We start from the raw sequence: 19950 nt of genomic DNA on the forward strand, positions 1-19950 counted from the left end.
AGTGAGGCCAGTCACCTCCCGGGGTGCCAGCCCCCGTTCCCCAGCCCCTGGGGGCTGCACTCACGCTGGGTACTCGGGCACACGGCTCTTGAAGGAGGGCAGCTCGGTGACGTACTCGTTGTAGAGCCACTTCACCTTGAAGTGCAGGTTCATGTAGTCTGCGCTCTTGCACAGTCGGTGCTTGTCGTGCTCTGCTCGGGGAGGAGGGCACAGGGTGTTGCTGCCAGCCCCAAACCTGGGTGGTGGCTGCTCCAAGGGCAGCCCCGGGGTGCAGGGAACAGGGGGAAGATGGAAGGGCTTCTTGGGTGGGATTTGAGCTAGGCTTGATGAACGGGTGTGATGGGATTGCCCAGGGAAGGGATGAGGGGGGAGCAGAGTGCTCCCCCCCAGCTCGGGGTGGCGTGTGGGGACTCACCCTCCATTGCGTACTTCATGTCCTGAGCAAAGAGGTTCCACATCACCTCTGCACTGATCTTCCCCACATTCAGTTCCTGGGGGAACCTGGGACAGGGGGATGCACAAACACAGGGTGGACCAGCCCTCCAATTGCAGACACATGCCCCCCACACCTCCCGCCTGCCTCAGTTTCCTCCTCTGTAGACTGGATGAATGTAGAATGGAACCCACTTCCAAAGGACTAAAGGTGTCCTTGACCATCCCCTAGGTGCAAAGCAGGGTCCCCTTTCCCAGCACCTACTCACTGGTTCAGGCAGGGCGTGTAGGAGTTCTTGTCCTCCTCAATAATGGAGACTATCAGGGTGATGAGCTTGGACCAGAAGTCCAGGTTTTTGATGCTGGGGCCCTGCTCCTCGGGGGGCACCTCACCTTTCTTAGTCTGGAATGATGGGGACACAGCAGAGGCTCCAGTCACCTCACCTGCTAATGAGGAGGTAGGAGGGCTCTGGGTACACCCAACCCAGCCCCCTGTTGTCTGAGCCTGGTTTCAACCCCACAGTGGTGGGGCTCAAATCCTGCCCAAGATTTGGGGCTGAGCACTCTGGAGAGGGAGCACCAGGAAGGAGAAAGGCAGGGAATGGGGAAGGTCAGGAGGGGACAACAAGGTCTCTTAGCATCTCACTGCATCCCAGTGCATCCCTGTGCACCCCAGCTCCCCCCACTCCACGCACCGGGTCTGTCTGGTACTCGCGACTGTACAGCTCATGACAGTTGTTGAAGATGTACTCGTAGGTGGAGTTGAGACAGGCTTTCACACAGTCCTTCACCACCTGGCTGGCTCGTGGGGGGCTCTGCAGCTCCTGGACCTGGGTGTGAGGGGAGGGAGTGGTGCTGGAGACCACCTGGGAACTACCACAGGGCCAGCGTGACCCCAACCCTGCAAAGAACAGGGGCCAGCGAGGGTCTGGCTCCCCAGCAGGGGACAGGGTGGGTGAGCCCCAGAAATACCTTCATGCGAAAGAAGGTGATGCTGGTCAGCAAATCCACAGTGGACTTGAGATCCTGCAGCCGTTCGGGACTGCTGGCAGGGAAGTTGTTCTGTTGTGGGGGAAGGAAAGAGCAGAGTTGCACTCAAAACTCTCACAGGGGAGAGGGAGGAAACAGCCGCCTGTGATTCAGACGTTATGAGACAGGTGGGAAACTGAGGCACAGAGAGCACCTTACCCGGTACATGGAGAGGTCGATCCGCAGCGAGTTGTGCAGCTGGTCGAGGAGTTTGACGAACCGCTCCTTCTGCGGAGAAACGCCCCAGGGCAGGTAAACGGGGGAAGGGCAGCAGGGACCGCCCCCCTCCCCGCTGCCCTTGTCTCTCTCTGTCCCCAGCCCGGCCCACACTGCCCCAGCTGGTCCCTCTGCGTCCCACTGTCCTGCTGTCCTTCCTTCCCTCCTTCCTGCAGCAAAGCCCTGCGGGCAGGCACGGGATGCCTGCAGAGAACAGCGTGTCAGAGTCACAGACTGGTTTGGGTTGGAAGGGACCTTGAAACATTGCTGCCCTGGGCAGGGACACCTTCCACTAGAAGGTCCTCGCTGGTGGCTGGGGCTCCGTGGCAGCTGTTGATGGCTCCGGGGGCACACCTGGCTGTGCTGGGCATGGTACAGGACGGAGAGGCAGCAGCACGTGTTCCCTTTGCTCTCACTGGCAGGGAAGGGCTGCTCCAGCTGCCGTGACCACTTGAACATCTCTAAGTCTGGGCTCAGGGCAGGGGGAGGGTGTGTGGGAGTGTGTCCCTGGATTGAAGCTTTCCAAGAGCTCAGGAAAAAAGGGAAGGGAAAGAGCAGCTGGGTTCTTGCAGTGGTTGCCCCATCTTTGGGGCCAACCTGCTTCCAGACAAGGCCAGGGTGGCCCTGGGAGCTGGAATCCTCCAGGGGCTCCTCGCTCAAGCAGGCTGGGGGGGGGATGTGGGCAGTCGGTCACTGCTGGGGGTCCGTGGTTTTAATTCAGCTCAGCCCAGTGCCCACCTGGGGAGCGTGGGCAGGAAGATGCAAATCCCACCTTGGACTGCGGGCTGGGCAAAGCAACCAGCCTGCCCCAAAACACTGCCAGGAAGCATTTCACTTTGTATTTCTACTGGGAAAGAGGCTTTGGAGAACCCCACGGGCCTCCAACAAGAGCCCTGGGCTCCCCCTACGGCACCAGCTGTGCCAGGTCAGGGCTGCCCCGGAGCAGCTTCCCCAGGGACAGGGGCAGGACGGGGCAGGACGGGGCAGCGAGTCCCACGCCCGCTCGGCCAAGCCCGCACTCTGCGCTGGAGGCCGCAAACCTTCGGGCGCTGGAGACGGCAGAGCCGGCCCCGGGCCGAGACCGCGCGGCCCCGGCACCCAGCGCCGTGAAACCGGACACGACGGAACCCGGGCTTATAGCGACACGGCCGGGCACTTTAGGACCCAACCTTAGGCTCTCTAAAAAAAGAGAAAGAAACAAGTTTTTAAAAGCCTCTACATTAGAGTTAAGGTGCTTTTTTTTTTTTTTTTCTTTTTTTCCGTAGTTTCCTCCTCCTGCGTGACCCGGAGGCAACCGGGAGGTGAGCTCAGCCCTGGCTGTGGCCCTGGCTACCCAGCACTTCACCTGACCCAGGGCTGTGCACTGACCCTGGCTGGCCCCATGAGCATCCAGAGCAAGCACCCTCTGCCTCCAGGATGCCATGGGGCAGCCGGGGTAAGAGCTCAGCCCCTCCTCACCCACGTCCCCAAGGGCCCACCCGGCCCCGGCACAAACCCGCCCTGCTGACACCCACGGGTGCTGGCACAGCCGGGCGAGTTTGCAGCGGTCCCAGGGTGTGCCCGAAGTGCACAGGACCATGCAAACTCCCCGTGAGCTGCAGGGATGGCTCCTTGCCACCTTCCTAGTGATTTTGCCACCTAGGTTTCCCCCTCCTGCTCAGTATCCCAGCCTGCCCCAACCCCAGTCATGGTTCTCCCATAATAATTTGGGGAACAATTTAGACCTTCTCCCAGGAAGGTGGTGACTCTTTTCCTTCCTGAAAAAGCAGGAGTAGGGTGAATTTTGGGACAAGCAGGGGCTAACCCCCCTGCTCTCCAGCTGCAGCTTGGAGCGGGGTGTTTTGCACAGCCCTTTTTGCACCTTGAGCCCCCCACCCCCTCCCAAGAGAAGAGAGAGAAGAAGGAAGGAGTGTTTACGCACCATCGGACTTACCCCGAAATTGGAAGCGGCAAAGCGGTCAGAGGCCGAGACGTTGGTGGAGGCCGTGGTGTGGGCATAGTAGGCATTGATGTTGGCCAACAGGGTGCTCATCACAGCTGGCACCCCCGGGCACATGTATTTGGAGGAAAGGCAGGCAAAATGTCTGCAGAGGGGAGCAGAGAGTGAGGGTGCGGGGCCACGGGAGGGGCTGCCTGGAGGGAAGGGTGTGGGAGTTGGGGTGCAGGCATGGAGAGGGGAGGGAGGGCAGTGGGGCGTGCTAGGGGAGCATGTCCACACCCCTGGCTGGGTGGTGGGTGCAAACAAGATGCCAACAGTGAGCCACCCCCCCCCCCCGGCCTGGTGCAGCCTCTTTGAGCAGGACAGAAGGTGAGGGACTCACGTCATGGCCTGGTAGATGGACTCCACCCCATAGCGCATGGCAAACTCATCCACGATCTCCTGTGCTGTCTCATCAAAGTACACCTTCCACGCGTCGTCCCCCTTGGCGTCGGGGATCTTCACCACCCCGTTGTTTTGCAAATCCGTCACAAAGTGGAACAGGTTCTGGAGGTACAAACAAGTCCTGTCAGGCCCCCGGGGCCAGTGGTGGCATCACCTGGGTTGGGGCCATGCCCCTTGCCTGGGCTGCTCACCTCGTGCAGGCAGGTGTACTGCACATGGTAGGGAGCCACCTTCTCCTCGCCCTTGATCTCCACACTGATGTGCAGCCGGATGGCTCCTGACACAGCCGACTTGTCTGTCCGCTTGTCTGTGGGGATACAGGGAGGGGGTCAAGACGTGAGGCTTCCCCAGAGCAACCCTGCTCACTCTTGGTCCAGAAGACTCCATTGGCCAGGGGACAATGCCACCAAGGCAGTGCAGAGAGGGACTTGGCCAGATCTCCAGGCACTACAGAGATGTGGTCTCTCCATGCCCCAGTTTCACCTCTGAGGATGCTCAAAGGATTTTGAGAATGACCCTGTCAATGACCCCAGTGGCTCTTGAGAGCACGTGTTTGTAGCAGCAGACTGAGATCTGGAGGTTCAAGGTGCTTGGTTGTCCCAGTGTTCACAGCCCACCTGTGCTGCTGGTCACTCCAACCACCACTTGTTTCACTGTCTCACAGCTCTGGGGAGAGGCCACGAGTCTTTCACTATATGAGTTACCCCCTTTGCTTCTCTTCCAGCTTTCTGAGAATACCACAAAACCACCTCTAACTCTGTTTACAAAATACAAATGTGTACAACTAGAGAGTCTGTGTAGTGGGAAAGGTTCTCTTAAATATTTACTGTAACACAGAAACAAGAAGGAATAACTGATATTTGAAGTACAGCAGCATATATAGGGCATGGAGTGAGAGGACAAGGGGTGATGGATGAAAACTTGAAGAGGGGAGATTTAGATTAGACATGAGGAGGAAATTCTTTGCTGTGAGGGTGGTGAGAGCCTGGCCCAGGTTGCCCAGGGAAGCTGTGGCTGCCCCATCCCTGGCAGTGTTGAAGGGCAGGTTGGATGGGCCTTGGAGCAGCCTGGGCTGGTGGGAGGAGTCCCTGCCCATGTAGGGGGGTTGGATCTAGATGATCTTTAAGGTCCCTTCCAACCCAAACCATTCCATGGTTCTGTGATTCTATGATACACTGACAGCCTTCATGACCAGGCTGGCAGCAGGTCCCCCCTGGGGGGGCAAGGCAGGGGTCCCAGCCCACACGGGCTGTGCCAGGGCAGCCAGTTACCGAGGTTGTACCAGACGTCCATCTCCCCGCTCAGGGTCCGGACCTCGATGATGGTCTGGCCCAGGAAGTCATCGGACTCCCTCTTGAAGCGCTGCTTGACGCGGGACTTGATGTCGTCGTCTTCATCCCAGACACGGACCTTGATGCGGTCGGAGGAGTTATGGCACTCGCTGGGGAGGCAAGAAGGGGCAAGCCCTGGGATGAGCAGGGAAACCTTTCCAGCCTCTCCTCATCCTCTGTTTCCCAAAATAAGAGGGACCATTCCAGAATCAGGCAAGAACTGGGGAAGAGAGGGAATGTGGGGACCCCAACCCTCCCCGTGGGCTCGGCCAGGCTCTGTGCCCTCAACACAGCCTGGATCAGCCCCCACCACCAGGAGCCGAACCCTCCACAGCACAAAACCAGCACTCCCAATGACCCCAGCAGCCCCCCTCCACCCTCAGCTGGGGCAGGATGAGGAGGATGAGGCCCCAGGTGACTCCCCACCACCTCACAGGGATGTGCTGCTACTACTACTGCGACCCAGCACAACCACGAGTGGCCAGGGAGAGGGATGGAGGGACCAGGGGTGAACTTACAAATGGAAATTCTCCTCCCAGACCGGGTTGAGGTTGCCATAGATGGTTTTAGTCCTTTTTTTGGTCTTTCCAACTTGGACAGTGACATAGGGGTCACTGGAACCCGTCTTATCCTTTGCTTGCAGGCCCTGGGCACAAACGACTGCAGCCCAGCGTAGCACAGCCCCTCAGCACACGCGTGGCACACGCAGAGGAGGGAACAGAGAGAGGAGTCAGGGCCACAGCCCAGCCACGGCTCCACAGGCACCTTGGGTGCCCCACAGGAGCCCCTGGGGCTGAGGCCACTTTGCAGGAGAGGGGTTGGAGCATGCAGCATCCTCGTGCAAGGGCACAACCACACAGTCCCCCACAGCACATCCTCGTGCAAAGGCACAACCATGTGGTCCCCCGTGGCACACAGCGCCGGGCACAACCAGTGCCTACCCGTGATGCTGATCTTGGCCGACCATTTGGAGGTGCCATCCAGGACACTCTGCTTCACTGCCTTCATCTGCTGCGTGTGCGTGGTCTTGGTGACCCCAAACACCTCCTGGATCAGCTCAAATATCTCCGGCTTGTTGCGCTCCCGGATCTTCATGCGATCCTTGAGCACCATGATGATATTCTGGGTCCTGTCCTCTGCTCCGTGCTTGGAGCTCTTCTCTGCAGCCCCTGGAGAGGACAGCCATGGGTGAGACCAGGGGGGCAGGTGGCAGCCAGGAGAGCCAAGAAGCCCACCAAGGTTGAATGAATTGAAGCCCAGAGGGGTCACCCTGCCCAGGACAGACTTGCCTGGCTCACAGGATCACCAAGGCTGGAAAAGACCTTTAAGATCATCAAGTCCATCTATGACCTGACACCACCACACCAGCCAGACCATGGCACCAAGTGCCACATCCAGCCTTTCCTTGAACACCTCCAGGGACGGTGCCTCCACCACTTCCCTGGGCAGCCCATCCCAATGTCTGATCAGCCTCTCCCCCCTCTAACCACCACTCCCCCCATGCACAAGGCCGGAGATCCAGGTCTCCCTGGGCTGCTCCCTCCTCCCCCTCCAGAGTGAGAAGGGATGAAGGCTGCAGGCAGCAGCTCCTTACGCTGCAGGCAGTCGGCGTTGAGCAGGTCCTGGCACTTCTCGTGGCACTTCACGCCGCACTCGGCGCAGCGCATGCCCTGCCGGGCGATGCCCCAGAGCAGCCCCTCGCACTCGTAGCAGTAGGTGGGGGTGGTGGCTGTCCACACCTCGAAGTTGTGAGGCGTTGTGCAGGAGATGGGGTACACTAAGGCTTGCAGGGTCTTCTTGTAAACATGGTTTTTCTGTGCAAGGACCAAAGAGAGAGGGGGAGAAGAGCTCAGGCAGGGTGCAGAGACCCTGGGCAGCATCACCACTGGGTGTGGACAAGCCAGGCAGAGGACAAACACCACCAGCCCCACATGAGCATCCCAGCATGGCTGGAGGAGGGTGCTGGTGTGGCACAGAACCCACATCTCCACTGCTGGCCCAGCCAGTGGGACTCAGCCCTCCCACCAGGACCACCCCACACCCCAGCACCTACCAGCTCCTCATTGTTCAAGGTGCTTGAGGCCAATGCGGATGTGATTCCTGCTTTCCTGGACTGGACCAGTGACTGTGGGAAAGAAACACAGTTCCCAGATCTGGCAGAGCAGGATCTGCCCCTCCCACACTCCTCTAGGGTTCCAGTGGCCATAAAATACCTGGGACAGCCCCCCAGCCCAGAGAGGGGTGGGTGCTGGCTGCAGGGGTTGGCAGAGGGGACAGACCAGCTCCCTGGGATGCTGGTGGGGACAGCCCAGCTCCTCAAGATGCTGGTGGGGACAGCCCAGCTCCCCAGGATGCCAGCAGGGACAGCCCAGCTCCCTGGGATGCCAGGGCTGCAAAGCACTGCCCCGCTGTGCAGTGGGATGGGAAGGAGTTCAGCAGCCTACAGCATTCCCAGTTCAGCCCCAGTGGGGCCTCTTGACAGAGACTGGGGTGGGGGGCACTTACCATTGCCTGCAGGCAGCCAGGGCCAGCAAGGGAGGAATGAAAGATCATTAGTGGGAGCCACTTCCCAGCAGAGCAAGTCCTGGCCCCCTCCCTGCCAGAACAAGTGGAGACTGGGGCAACACCAACCCCTCCCCCAGCTGGGCCAGTCCCTGGGGTGTTTCCCACCCCAAGCCACAGCCAAATCCTGGCAGGAAAAGGCAACGGGACCCCCACCCTCTGCCCACCCCATCACCACCCACAACCCAACCCCCAGCACCCTGACACCAATACAGCACAGTGCGGAAGCATCAGCGGCTGCCTGAGCGGGTCGGGGGCACTGGGGGGGGCAGCAAGGGGGGGCAGCGTGATGGGAGAGGGGCAGGCAGGTTGGGGACTGGATGGAGACACCCTGGAGAGGTCACAAAGTGGAGCAACGACATGTAAAGAGAGGTGGGAGGAGGCAAAGGGCACCGAATTCTGGGTGCAAAGGGTGTCTGGATTCTAACATTGCTGCCTCTTGTCACCAGGGGAGTGACAGCAGAGTGACCCTGTGCAGTACAGCCCAGGGGCTGGATGGGACCCCAGCATGGGGATGGGGTGGTAGCAGTACAGGGTGACAGTGGTGGGGACAGGAGCGGGGGGGCTGTGCAGCTCAGCAAAGCCAGTGCTCCCCTCCTCTGGGACACGGTTCCACCTGCCTGGCACCAGCACGGCCGGAGCTGGGTGGGCAGGAGGGACAGGGAGGGACTGGGGATGCAGAACTGGTAACAAAAATGGGAAACTGGACGCAGTTCTGGGAAGCCTTGGGCTGATGCTTGGTGTGGGGGACAGGGCCCTGGAGCTCCGTTAAAGAGAAGCACCCTTGGGTGGGGAGAGCCCAGCTGTGCTGTCCTCACAGCTCCCTACTGCGAGGGCCAGGAGACCCCCAAAACATCTCGGGCCACCCCGGCCCCCCACAGCAGGGCTGGAGGAGGCTGGGCAGGGCTGGCTGGCAGCACCTAAGGGTGCTCTCTCTTTAACCCCTCGGACCACGCTCACCAGATCGCTGACTAGAGGGAGAGATTTGCGTCCACGCTTAATGTCGGGCATGCTGTTAATGCAGCGCAGAAACCTGACTGCCGCCCCGCTGCCGCCACGGCCGGGCCGGGCCAGAGGAGAGAAAACAGAAAACACAAGCCATGTTAGAGGCGGGGGGGGGGACACAGGGCATGGGGGCCCAGCGGGGCACAGCAGGAGCGAAGCTGGCAGCTGTGGGGTGCAAGGCGTTAGGAGGAACCTCACCAAATCGCTAACTAAGGGGATGGGTTTTCGCTTGCGTATGTCCGGCATGCTGTCTATAATGATCAGCCCGCCACCAGGCCTGCAAGAGAGACGAGAGTCAGCAGGGAGGGGGCACTGAGGCAGGGTTCCCTGCCATGGCCCCACCTTCGCTGGGGACTTGGCGGACAGGCCTGGCACCCACCCGTGGGACCCCCATCCCCACCACCACCCCAGCCACAGATCACCAGACTGAACACTTAGGGAGAGAAGGGGATTCTAGCAGGAAACTCCAGTTTTGCCCACGTGAAGATGTTTTGCTTTCAGTGGCACAACTGGAGAAGCCCCAGCCCCTGTGGCCGAGGCAGCCTTGGCTGTGCAGCGCGGAGCGGGAGCCGCGGGGTTTCTTTCCCTCTGGGATGGCAAAGGTGAACACGGAGCTGCTGCCAGAGGAATGAGGCAGCCTGGCCTGGGAGGGGGGAATTGCTGCTTTGCAGCCTCTGGCTGCAAGAAAACCTCAGGGTGATCTGGTGGGTGTTCAGGGCAATCCGCCCAGTTCTGGGCCACCAGCAAGGGTGAGACGGGGCGAGAGGCACAGCCTGGCTGGGTGCCAGTTCAGGGGTTCCCACAGCACCCCTCGAGTCCCAGATGGCAGGAGAGAAGGGGCAGCTTCTCCTGTGCCAGCCCACTCACCTGCTCACTCTCCCCCTTGGCAGGGGCTCTCATGGACATAGAGCGGTGGCATCTCTGCTGGCTCCTCCAAAAGCACCAAGCTACCAGCATCCAGCCCAAGAACCACCCCCACACCTTGGCAATGCTTCCCCATGCCAGGCCCCCCGATGAGCTTGTTAATCACATCGTAACAAGGAGGGGAGAGACAACTGCAAGACCCCAGAGGGGCTGAAAGTATCCCCACATACTCACCCGCCTTTGAACCACAGGGATTTGGCTTCTCCATCACCTTCCCCACGGGCCTGCAAGACACGGGGGGGCCATCATGGGGGGCCTGCCCTCCCCAGGGCTGGGTGCTGTTGGCACCCAAGCACTCAGCACTGGGGAAGCATGTTTAGGGTTTACAGGGTGGGAGAAGAAAGGCATGTTCCTACAACATGGGGGCTCTTCCCAGCGAAGAGTTTGCATGGGGAATAAAGTATATTCAAGAGGTTGAGTTGGGTGGGCTTCAGGAGAGGGGTTCAGGGTGGCAAAGCCAGAGGAGGGGGCTGCAAAAAACTCAGGGTTTAGGGGCCTGGAGAAGCAGTGCTGGAAGGCTCAGCAAGTCCCCAGGGACCCACAGCCCCTTGGAGAGAAGTGTGGGGGACAAGGCAGAGCAGAGCAGGGTGTGTGCAGGGACCCCCCACTGTGCCACCTCCCTTTGTGGGGGGGCCTATCTGTGGGGAGAAGGGAGGAAAGAGCCAATTCTACCTCCTTGGTGGGGCAATCCCTGCACACACAGACACACAGACACACACACACAGGCTGGGAAGGCACACACGTTGCTGGGGTGTTCCCTTGGACATGCTTACCTGCAGGCAGGTTACAGCCCTTCCCTGCGGGAAGGGGGGACGCGGGCGCAAGGGCCATGGTGGTGGACAACTGAAAAGAGAAGCAGTGGGGAGGGGGATCCAAGCCCCAGGGGGGCAAATCCAGAGCCAAAACAAAAAGAAAAGATGGAGGATGGAGTCTAAAAACAGAACAAAAAATGGTCAACTCAATACAAGGGGAGAGGGTGGAGGGGCTCACACCAGCACATCACATGCAGCACACACCAGGGGAAGGTCCTCAGCGCTCCCTGCCCCTTGGGGGGGGTCCCACTTGGCATGAATGGAGTTGTGAGACCACCACTGTTAAGGGCCCCCAGGTCCCCACTGCCCTCAGGGTGTGGGATGTCCATGGGATCAGGGAGCAGAGGTGTCTAGAAGGTTCTTGGGCCCAGGAGGGGCTGTGGCCCCAGCCCAGTGCGTGGGACCGGGGGCAGGGGGGGCGGGGGGTTGCTCACCTCCTGCAGCTGCATGCAGACCTTGTTGAAGGCTCTCAGCCAGTTGGCTTTGGCTCGTGCTTTAGGGTCCTGCACCTCCACCTCCGCCTGCTCCCTGCAAGCACACACACCTCAGTCACCTCCCAGCACAGCACCAGGGGGAGGGGGATGCAGCCCCTGGGCAGGACTAGAAGAGGTTGCCCAGGGAAGCTGTGGCTGCCCCATCCCTGGCAGTGTTGAAGGGCAGGTTGGATGGGGCTTGGAGCAGCCTGGGCTGCTGGGAGGTGTCCCTGCCTATGGCAGGGGCTTGGGACTGGATGATCTTTAAGGTCCCTTCCAGCCCAAACCAGTCTGTGGTCCTGTGGCTGAAGCTGCAGTTCAGGGATCCTGATGGGCCTTGAGCCAGTGTGGCCTTGGCAAAAACCCCCTCTTGCTACCAGCAAGGACCTTATAAAAGGCAGCAAGACCCACTGCAAAGACAAAGGCAGAGCAATGGGGAGAAGCCAGGAGTTCCCCCCATTGGGAAACTCTGCCCTTGGCACCCAAGTGACATGAAGGGATCCCTTCAGAATCAAGGGCCTGCTAGTGACAAAAGCAGGGGCATTAAACATCCTTCACCCCTCATCATCCCAGCAGGATGTCCTCTGGCTGCTCCCTGCCATGCTAGCACCTCCTGGGGTCAAGAGCTCTCAACACCCAGCACCTGCCAGCCTGGACATGCTGCTTGTTGTAGGCTTTTGTTTTTCTCCTCTCTTGCAAAAAAAAAAAAAAAACACAACAAAAACGAAACCCAAAAACCAAATCCTCCAAACATCCCACCCTCCTGGAGGGCCTGGTGTGGTGTGACACTGGAGATGGGTTCTCAGAACCAGACTGGGACAAAGCTGTGGGGAGCTCAGGAGACAAACCTGCTCAAACCAGCCCTCTGGGGCCTTGCCTGTGCTAGTATGTGGTCCCCAGTGCTAACATGGGGTCCTCAGTGCTAATTTGGGGTCCTCAGCACTAACCCATGGTCCCCAGTGACTAGTGCAGGACCCTTGAGTCCCCTGCCTGGAGAAAAGACACTGCAGGCAGATGTGAACTACAGAAACCTTCCCCAGGGCTCTAGCCAGCCCTTGGGCCTAAATACGTATTCTAAAAGAAAACACATAAACAAAAAAACCCACCTTATTACACATTCTTTTAAATTACAGATTCCTCAGCTCTGGTTTATAATTTAAACTAAATAAAAGACCAAACAAACCCATCACACTTGCCCTCTGCACAGAGCAGAGGTGCTCACCAAACCATGGGGAAGCAGACAAGTCCAGTAATTAAGGGCAGAAACCAACATATGAATTATTCACATGCTGTAGTGGGGACCTGGCCACCAAATAATTCATCTGTACAGCACAGGAAGCCACAGAGGAGCTTTTGCCAGTGGCCATGGGAGAGGATTCACTCCTGTGAAGAGAATTTCCTCCACTGACCAGGCTGAGCTCCAGGTATCCCCTATATCCAGGAAGCCAATAGCTTGAAGCAGAGAAACCACAGCCCCAAGCTCCCACCTCCCCCACACCCAGGGTATAAACCTGCCACCCCCTCCAGGAGCCATGGAAGGATCTCAAAGTCCCTGAGCTCTGCCCCTGCTTAGCATGGACCTGGTGGCTGTGCCAGGACAGTGTGCCCAAGGGGGTGACCAGGGTGGGCTTCCCCCACCACCACACCTCAGGCAACTGGAACCAAGCTGACTGGTGTGGTCAACATGCCAGAGGGATAGGATGTTATCCACAGGGACCTGGACATGCTGGAGGAGTGGGTCCAGGTGAACCTCAAGAGGTTGAACAAGGCCAGGTGCAAGGTCCTGCACCTGGGTGGGCAATCCTCACTATCAGTACAGGCTGGGGGATGATGTGGTAGAGAGCAGCCCTGCAGAGAGGGATCTGGTGGACAAAAAGCTGGACATGAGCAAACAATGTGCACTTGCAGCCCAGAGGGCCAATCACATCCTGGGCTACATCCAAAGAAGTGTGACCAGCAGGTCAAGGGGGGTGATTCTGCCCCTCTACTCTGCTCTCCTAAGACCCCACCTGGACCACTGTGTCCAGTTCTGAAGCCCCCAGCACAAGAGGGACGTGGACCTGCTGGAACGAGTCCAGAGAAGGGCCACACGAATGATCCAAGGGCTGGAGCAGCTCTCCTATGGAGACAGGCTGGGAGAGTTGGGGTGTTCAGCCTGGAGAAGAGAAGGCTCCAGGGAGACCTTAGAGCACCTTCCAGTGCCTGAAGGGGCTCCAGGAAAGCTGGGGAGGGGCTGTCTACAAGGGTTTGTAGCAACAGGACAAGGGGAAATGTCCTTTAATTAGAGCAAGGTAGATTTAGATTGGATACCAGGGAGAAGTTGTTTACAATGAGGGTGGTGAAGCACTGGAACAGGTTGCCCAGAGAACTGGTGGAGGCCCCATCCCTGGAAACATTCAAGGTCAGGCTTGACCAGGCTCTGAGCAACCTGATGTAGTCAAAAAATTCCCTGTGCACTGCAGGGGGGCTGGACTAGATGACATTTAAAGGTCCCTTCCAACCCCACACATTCTATGACTATGAAAAACTCCAGACATCACAGCAGGTCTCTGGCACTGCCCCTTGGCACCAGCAGCACCAGATCCAGCCACCTCCTGAACATCCTGGGTGTCCCCAGGCACAGGGCCACCCCGATGACAACATCCCTCCTACCTCTCAGCTGCTTCTGGGGGCTTGGGCTCAAGGGCCACCTCTGGCTGGGGGGCTTCATCTGCTCCCCGCTGGGCCGGGATGGCCTCCAGGGTTTCCTGGGGGATAGAGGTGTCCTTCTCCTCCTTCCTCTCCTCCTTCTTCTCCTCTTTCCCCTCCTCCTTCTTCTCCTGCTGCTGCAGCTTCAGTGGTGGGACCAGCTGGGGTTGCTGTGGTTGCTGTGGTGGGACCTGCTGCTGCTCGGGGGGTTTCTGCAGCGGGGGGTAGGCATCATGCTCGGGGGCTTCATATGTGCCCTGCTCCTGCAGGTCCTCCTCCTGCTCCTCCTCCTTGGGGTAGCCTTCCTCGTTCTCACTGTAGTCCTCATTGAAGTCTTCCTCCTCCTCTTCCTCCTCCTCCAGATAGAGGTCATCGTCCTCCTCCTCCCAGCGGGGTGAGTCCTTGCGGTAGCTGACGGAGCTGTGGCAGGAGTGGTAGGAGTCCCCGTCCCGCTCATCCAGCTCCGAGTCCCTCAGGCTTTCGTTCTCAAAGTCCTCGCTCAGCTGGGAGCTGCCCTGGCTCAGCTCGGCCGACGAGGCGTAGCGGCTGCTCCCTGTGGGGCTGCGGGGACAAGGGAGACAAGGACAAGGCTCCCATGGGACCACGGCCAGACCAGCCAGAGCCCCGGGGTCCCTGCACCACCCGCAGGCAGGGCCCTTGGTCAGCACCAGCCTCCTTGGCCTGGGACTCACAGAATAGAATCGTTTTGGTTGGAAAAGTCCTTTAAGATCATCAGGTCCAACCACTAACCCAGCCCTGCCAAGGCCACCACTAACCCATGTCCCTCAGCACCACATCTACACGGCTTTGAAACGGGAACTCCACCACTGTCCTGGGCAGCCTGTGCCAGGGCTGGCAAATGGGGCACAAGGCAAAGGCTGGGACTGCCCCCCAGGCTGGGGCACTCTCAGGGCTCTGATCTTTTGCCTGCACTGGGTTGATGTGGAGATGTTGGGGGACAATGTCTGACCTCTCAGCTCACCCCTGCCAGGGGTAGGGGGTGGGGGGAGCAGAGTGCAGCCAGGCAGAACCCTCAGGCTGATCCTGCTCACCACTTCTGCCAGACACCCCATCCTGCTCCAGACCTGCACATCTGCCACCCAACCTCTACCCTGACGTCCTAGAGCTCCTCATAGACCTCCTGGGCACCACTGTCCAAGGACAACTCCATCACCCCCCTTAACCACATCATCCCTGCCCAGGGGTGCCCTCTCCTCTCTTCCTGCCAGGACAGACACCTTCCCACCACCCTACCTGCCCCCCTGGCCCTTCCTGTGTCTCCCTCTTGCAGCAGCACAGAGGGGTTCCTGAATGCCAGGAGGGGATGGGGACAGAGATGGGGTGGCCACAGGGCTCTGTGGGGACAGGTTGACATAAGCAGACATGCAGACAGGACAGGGACATGCCTAGGAAGAGGCCGACACCATGTCTCCAGCACCCGCAGCCAGGACTCAGGGATGGGCAAGGGGGAAGGGAACAACAGGACTGGATGGGCCCAGGCTGGTGGGGATGCAGGGGACACCACAGGGAGGAGGGTGCTGGGGATGTCCAGGCTGGTCCCAGCAGGGAGGGGCACTGGCATCATCCAGGTGCCTCGGGAAGGTGACTTGGGGTACAGGGATGCAGGAGTCATGGCTCATGCCTGGAAACACCTCACCTCCCCAGCCTGATCCTGGCCAGAGCCAGGAGAGGGCCCTTGGCACATTGCGAGGGTCCCAAATCACTGTGCCAGGCTCTTGCCCAGCCAGGTGCTCCCCAGAAGGTGACCAGAAACGGAGGGTGGCATGTGAGTCCCCAAGGCCCCAGCTCCCACACCTCCTGGGATACAGGCAGCAGAGCTGCCAGCCTGGCAGTGCCAGTGAGCAGGACCAGGGTGCCAGGGCATGGTCCCCAGGGACTGGGCACGCAGCAGCCAGAGGGGACACGGAGGGGCCAAGGGACACCTGGAGCATCCCAAGGCTGCTCCTCGGCCTGGCAGGGAGAGGGACCCGGCGGCAGCCCGAGGCCAGCCGTGCGGGGGGACTGGTGTTGGCCTCACCATGGCTTGCAAGGACCGACCACAGCACTCTGCGAGGGCACACGGCACGCGACGAGGGAGGACCCACCTATCCGATAGGTCTAGGGACCGCCTGCTCCCGAGGGAAGCCTGGCGGCTGGTCCGCCTGCTCGACTCGGAAGCGGACTCAGCGTCGCCGCGGCCGCTCGCGGCAGAGTCTACGCTACCAGAGCGTCTGCCGGGAGGAGAGGAAGATGATGAGCGAGGTCCCGGGCGTCGCGTCCCTGCTGCCACCCGCCGTCCCGTCCCCGGCAGCCCCTCTGCTGTGGGGACACCGGCAGGGAGGCTCTGGCACCTTGGGCTGGTTGCTGGTGAGGAACCGGGCCGTGCGGCCACCGTGGGGGCAAAGCACTGGGCAGGGGGCCCTGCCTGCAGCTCTGCCTACATCTCCGCCCCACCAGCTCTGAACTGCCGGGGGGCTCGGGGGTCCCAAGCCCAGCAATGACAGAGGAGGGCAGTGACTCAAAGGAGCTAGAAAACCTTCCAGTAAGAAGGAAAGGGCTGGAGCTGGCACCATCCCCCACTTCCTTGCCTCAGCATCCGTCCCTCTGTCACCCACCGCCCTGGGAATGCCATCCCTGGCATCACCCCAGGGACCCGCTGGCCTCTGCCACCTGTGGGGGGGAGATTGAGAGAGAAGGTCCCAGGGGCTGAGGGGGGTCTGGCAGTACCTGATGGGACGCTGGTCCGAGTAGTCCATCTCATAGCTCTGCATGGAGTCAGTGTAGGAGTCACGGGAGCTCTGCTGCTGGTGTCTCATGGGGTACTGGTGGACGGAGGCGTTGGGCTGGGAGGTGGTGTAGTAGGGGGGGGGGGATGCTGTTGCTGGTCTCGCTGCGGTAATCACTGTCCCTGTCATCCACTGTGCTGTCCGGGTCATCATCTGCAAGGGGTCACAGTGAGTGGGACAGGGGATGGCCGCACCCCTACTGTCACCAGGGATGCCCCAAATCTGCCCCATGCCCAGCACAGCTACTGCCACTGCCATGTCCCCACCACTGGGGCTGTGCTGGGGACACAGACCCAGGAAGGCATGAAGGACAAGCTGCACATGTTCCCCTCTGAAGAGAGGAGTTTTGGGGGGCAAGTGGAGGAAAGGGGGGGGAATTGGCTATTCAGAAGGGGAAAGAGGAGGAGAGCATGTGGGGAACCTCCCTCTGCCCCACTGATGTCCTCTCACAGAGGCAAAGCACAAGCTGCTCATTGCCACCAGGGCACCCCGAGGGCACAGAGCCTCAGAGTGTCCCCACCAGCCTGTGGGGACAGGCCAGGCCAGGACTCTTGGTGCCTCTGTCCTCACCCAGCACAGAGCCACAGCCCTGGGCCATGGCACAGGAAAGGGAGACATGCTGGGGATGCCAGGCTGGGAGGAGGGGAGGGGACAGGATACTTACTCTGCTGGTCTCCCCAGCCAAAATAATTCCAGTTGCCTACAAAAAAAAGGGGCAAAGACAATAAGGATGGAGGCAGCTCTGGGGCAGCAGCAGGAGCTGGCTGGGAGGAACCAGCATCTCCCAGGCAGGGTAGCACCAAGCTGGGCTGAGGACAGTACCCCAGGATGGGGCACGTTGGCACTGAGCCATGCTGGGGACAGGGACATCACTCATGCTGGGCAATGCAGGACCAAGACAGGGCAGGGCTGGAAACTCGGGATGGGCATGGAGGCACTGAACTGCCTGGGGTTGGGCACAGAGGCACCAGTTTTGCTTGGGACAGTGCTGGGCTGTGCATGGCCCTGGAGCGATTACAGGAGGGGAAACTGAGGCACAGGCTGGGACAAACTGAGCTGCCATGATGTCGCAAGCCGGTACTGGGTTTCCCACACACCCCAAGGCCCCCAGGCCCCTCTAACAGAGCCCTCACTGAGCAGCCCCCTCACCGGCCTCACTGCCCCTCATCCAGGCTTCCCAGGGGATGAGCTCCATTGCCATGCCCCCCTAAACACCTCCCCCCCCCACCATGGCTCAGCCCCACAGGAGAACTCCCACACGGTGGGGCAGGGGCAAAGGAACAGCAGCCGACATGGGAGGGGCTATGAGAACGGGGACAGGGTGAGGGGTAAGACTGGGGTCCAGCTGCCCCAAGGCAGGCACTGACCCTGCTCCTGAGGGGAGCTGGGGGGGCCGGGGCAGTGCGGGGGTCCCACGGCAGGGAAGGGACAGGGCAGCACTTACAGCACTGGGAGCTGGGCACAGGCAGAGGCTTTTCCTGCTCCTCCTGGAAGGCGAACTGGGAAGAGACAGACCGGTAAGGGCTGCCTGTTGCTGCCCAGCCCAGCCCTGGCCACGGCCCTGCCCTGACTTACATCGTCCTGGTCCCTCATGGCATTGAGCTGCTCCAGCTTCTTGGCCCAGTACCTGGCCTCCTCCTCGGGGATATCTGCAAGGGCACAGACCTCGGTTTGTGCACAGACATGCCCCCACCCCCCCGTCCCCCAACCACCTCCAAAAACCAGCCCCCCAGCTTTTGGGGCCACAGGTTCAGATCAGCACCCCCTAGCCTCATGAGCATCCCTGGGGCCAGGAGCAGGGAAGGACGGTGCTGGGGGCCCTGGGGATGGGACCCACCCAGCGGCAGCTCGAAGCGAGTGTCCAGGAGGATACGGTGGAAAGTGGGGTCCTTGGTGCCTGAAATCTCGTTGTCAGTCATGATGACCTGGGAGTCGAGCGTGAGCCATTCCCCAGGACCCTCCTGCAGGGCAGAAAGGGAGGTGAGGACAGCTGCTGAGGACCCCCTACCCAGTCCCACCACCCCTCGTGCGCAGCATCTGGCCAGGTCTTCTCCAGGTGGAGATGGGGAAGGTTCTGTCCCCACCAAAGGAAAACTGGGGGGTGGCTGCACAACCCTAAGGGTCCAGGGGTGGGGGGTGTGCCCAGCTCCCTACCTCGTTGGACTGCCGGATAGTGCGGAGGGGGATCCACACCGTCCCCACCATGGTGTCCCAGATGAGCCCCTTGTTCCACACCTCCACTGTCAGCCCCAGGTCGAGCCTGTTGATCTCACTGGGGAAGGGAAAGAGGTAACAGGTCACCCCCCCACACACCCCAACAGCTCTCTGGGGGCATCCCAGGACTCAGCTGAGCCTCCAGGGCTGGGGTGGGGAGATGAGAATCCCTGAGGTGGCCCCTGGACACTCACAACATGAAGTCCTGCTCCCAGGCGGGCAGGTTGCCCCGCACCGCGATGGTTGTGCTCTTGACATTTTGCACCTTCAGTGTCACGTAGGTGTTAAACTTCTCTGTGGGAGCAAGGGGAGGGTGAAGTGGCTTCCCAGAGCCTCCCCCCCCCCCCCCATCTCAGACACACCCCCCACCCCCACCCCCCTGTGGGGTCAAACCCACAACTGTCCTCAGCATCCCAGCCCCACTCGCCTGGGCAGGCTGGACCCTGCTGCTGCCAGGGGTGGCCTGGCTGTGAGCCCCCACCATCCAGGGGGCTCCCCCACCCCATCCAGGGCACCCCCATCTCAGTGTGTGCTCCCCCCCTCACTTGCCAAATGATGCTGAGCCTGGGGTCCCCTCTCCACCCCTCAGCCTTTCCTCTGATCCTGCCACATCCAAGCAGCCCAAGAGCCAAGCCCCCCGCCCCAGCCCCACCCCGGCGAGGCAGGTAGGTGGGGGGGGCGCTTACCTTGGGGCCCGTCGAACTTGGCCTTTTTAACTGTAGGGACAGAGCAGGAGGGAAGAGGTTCAGCCTGGGAATTCCCACCAGGGTCCCAAGGGGGTGGGAGGATCCCAGGCCTGGCCACCCCCACCTCAGTCCCCACCCCCCGCCTCGGCTGCACGGTGGGGCAAGGCGGTGGGATCCCTCCTGGTGGTGTAAATCAGGAGTCCTCAGTGCCAGGCACGAAGAAAGGGGATCAGGCATGAGTTGGGGGGACGGGCATCGGAGGGGAGCAAAGCCTCCCCCCCCAAAAAAAAACCCTGCCACTTCAGGACAACTTGAAACATCTCAGTGCAGCCCAAAGGAGCAGCCTTCCTCTGCTGAGAGGGGGCTTAAAGCCCCCCAGTCCCCGCTTCCGAATTCAGGTCCATGTGGG

At 60.5% G+C, this 19950-nt stretch overlaps 1 protein-coding gene across 1 annotated transcript in view; it reads right to left on the reverse strand.

Moving 5' to 3' along the window:
* LOC127394081 (protein unc-13 homolog A-like) overlaps window positions 1-19950 on the reverse strand; it is a 37043-nt gene that overhangs the window by 13315 nt on the left and 3778 nt on the right. Inside the window, 28 exon segments of the mRNA XM_051639821.1 lie at window positions 65-191; window positions 416-501; window positions 702-835; window positions 1128-1262; window positions 1405-1494; window positions 1621-1689; window positions 3611-3761; window positions 3999-4162; window positions 4252-4367; window positions 5332-5501; window positions 5910-6051; window positions 6333-6560; window positions 6986-7205; window positions 7445-7516; window positions 7897-7902; window positions 9157-9235; window positions 10057-10106; window positions 11129-11222; window positions 13820-14416; window positions 16583-16725; window positions 16727-16794; window positions 17306-17341; window positions 18086-18140; window positions 18217-18290; window positions 18479-18602; window positions 18796-18913; window positions 19050-19149; window positions 19542-19571. Coding sequence (XP_051495781.1) covers window positions 65-191; window positions 416-501; window positions 702-835; window positions 1128-1262; window positions 1405-1494; window positions 1621-1689; window positions 3611-3761; window positions 3999-4162; window positions 4252-4367; window positions 5332-5501; window positions 5910-6051; window positions 6333-6560; window positions 6986-7205; window positions 7445-7516; window positions 7897-7902; window positions 9157-9235; window positions 10057-10106; window positions 11129-11222; window positions 13820-14416; window positions 16583-16725; window positions 16727-16794; window positions 17306-17341; window positions 18086-18140; window positions 18217-18290; window positions 18479-18602; window positions 18796-18913; window positions 19050-19149; window positions 19542-19571 — 3478 coding nt within the window.

The sequence above is a fragment of the Apus apus genome, chromosome 24, assembly GCF_020740795.1.
Source record: "Apus apus isolate bApuApu2 chromosome 24, bApuApu2.pri.cur, whole genome shotgun sequence".
Taxonomy (NCBI): Eukaryota; Metazoa; Chordata; class Aves; order Apodiformes; family Apodidae; genus Apus; species Apus apus.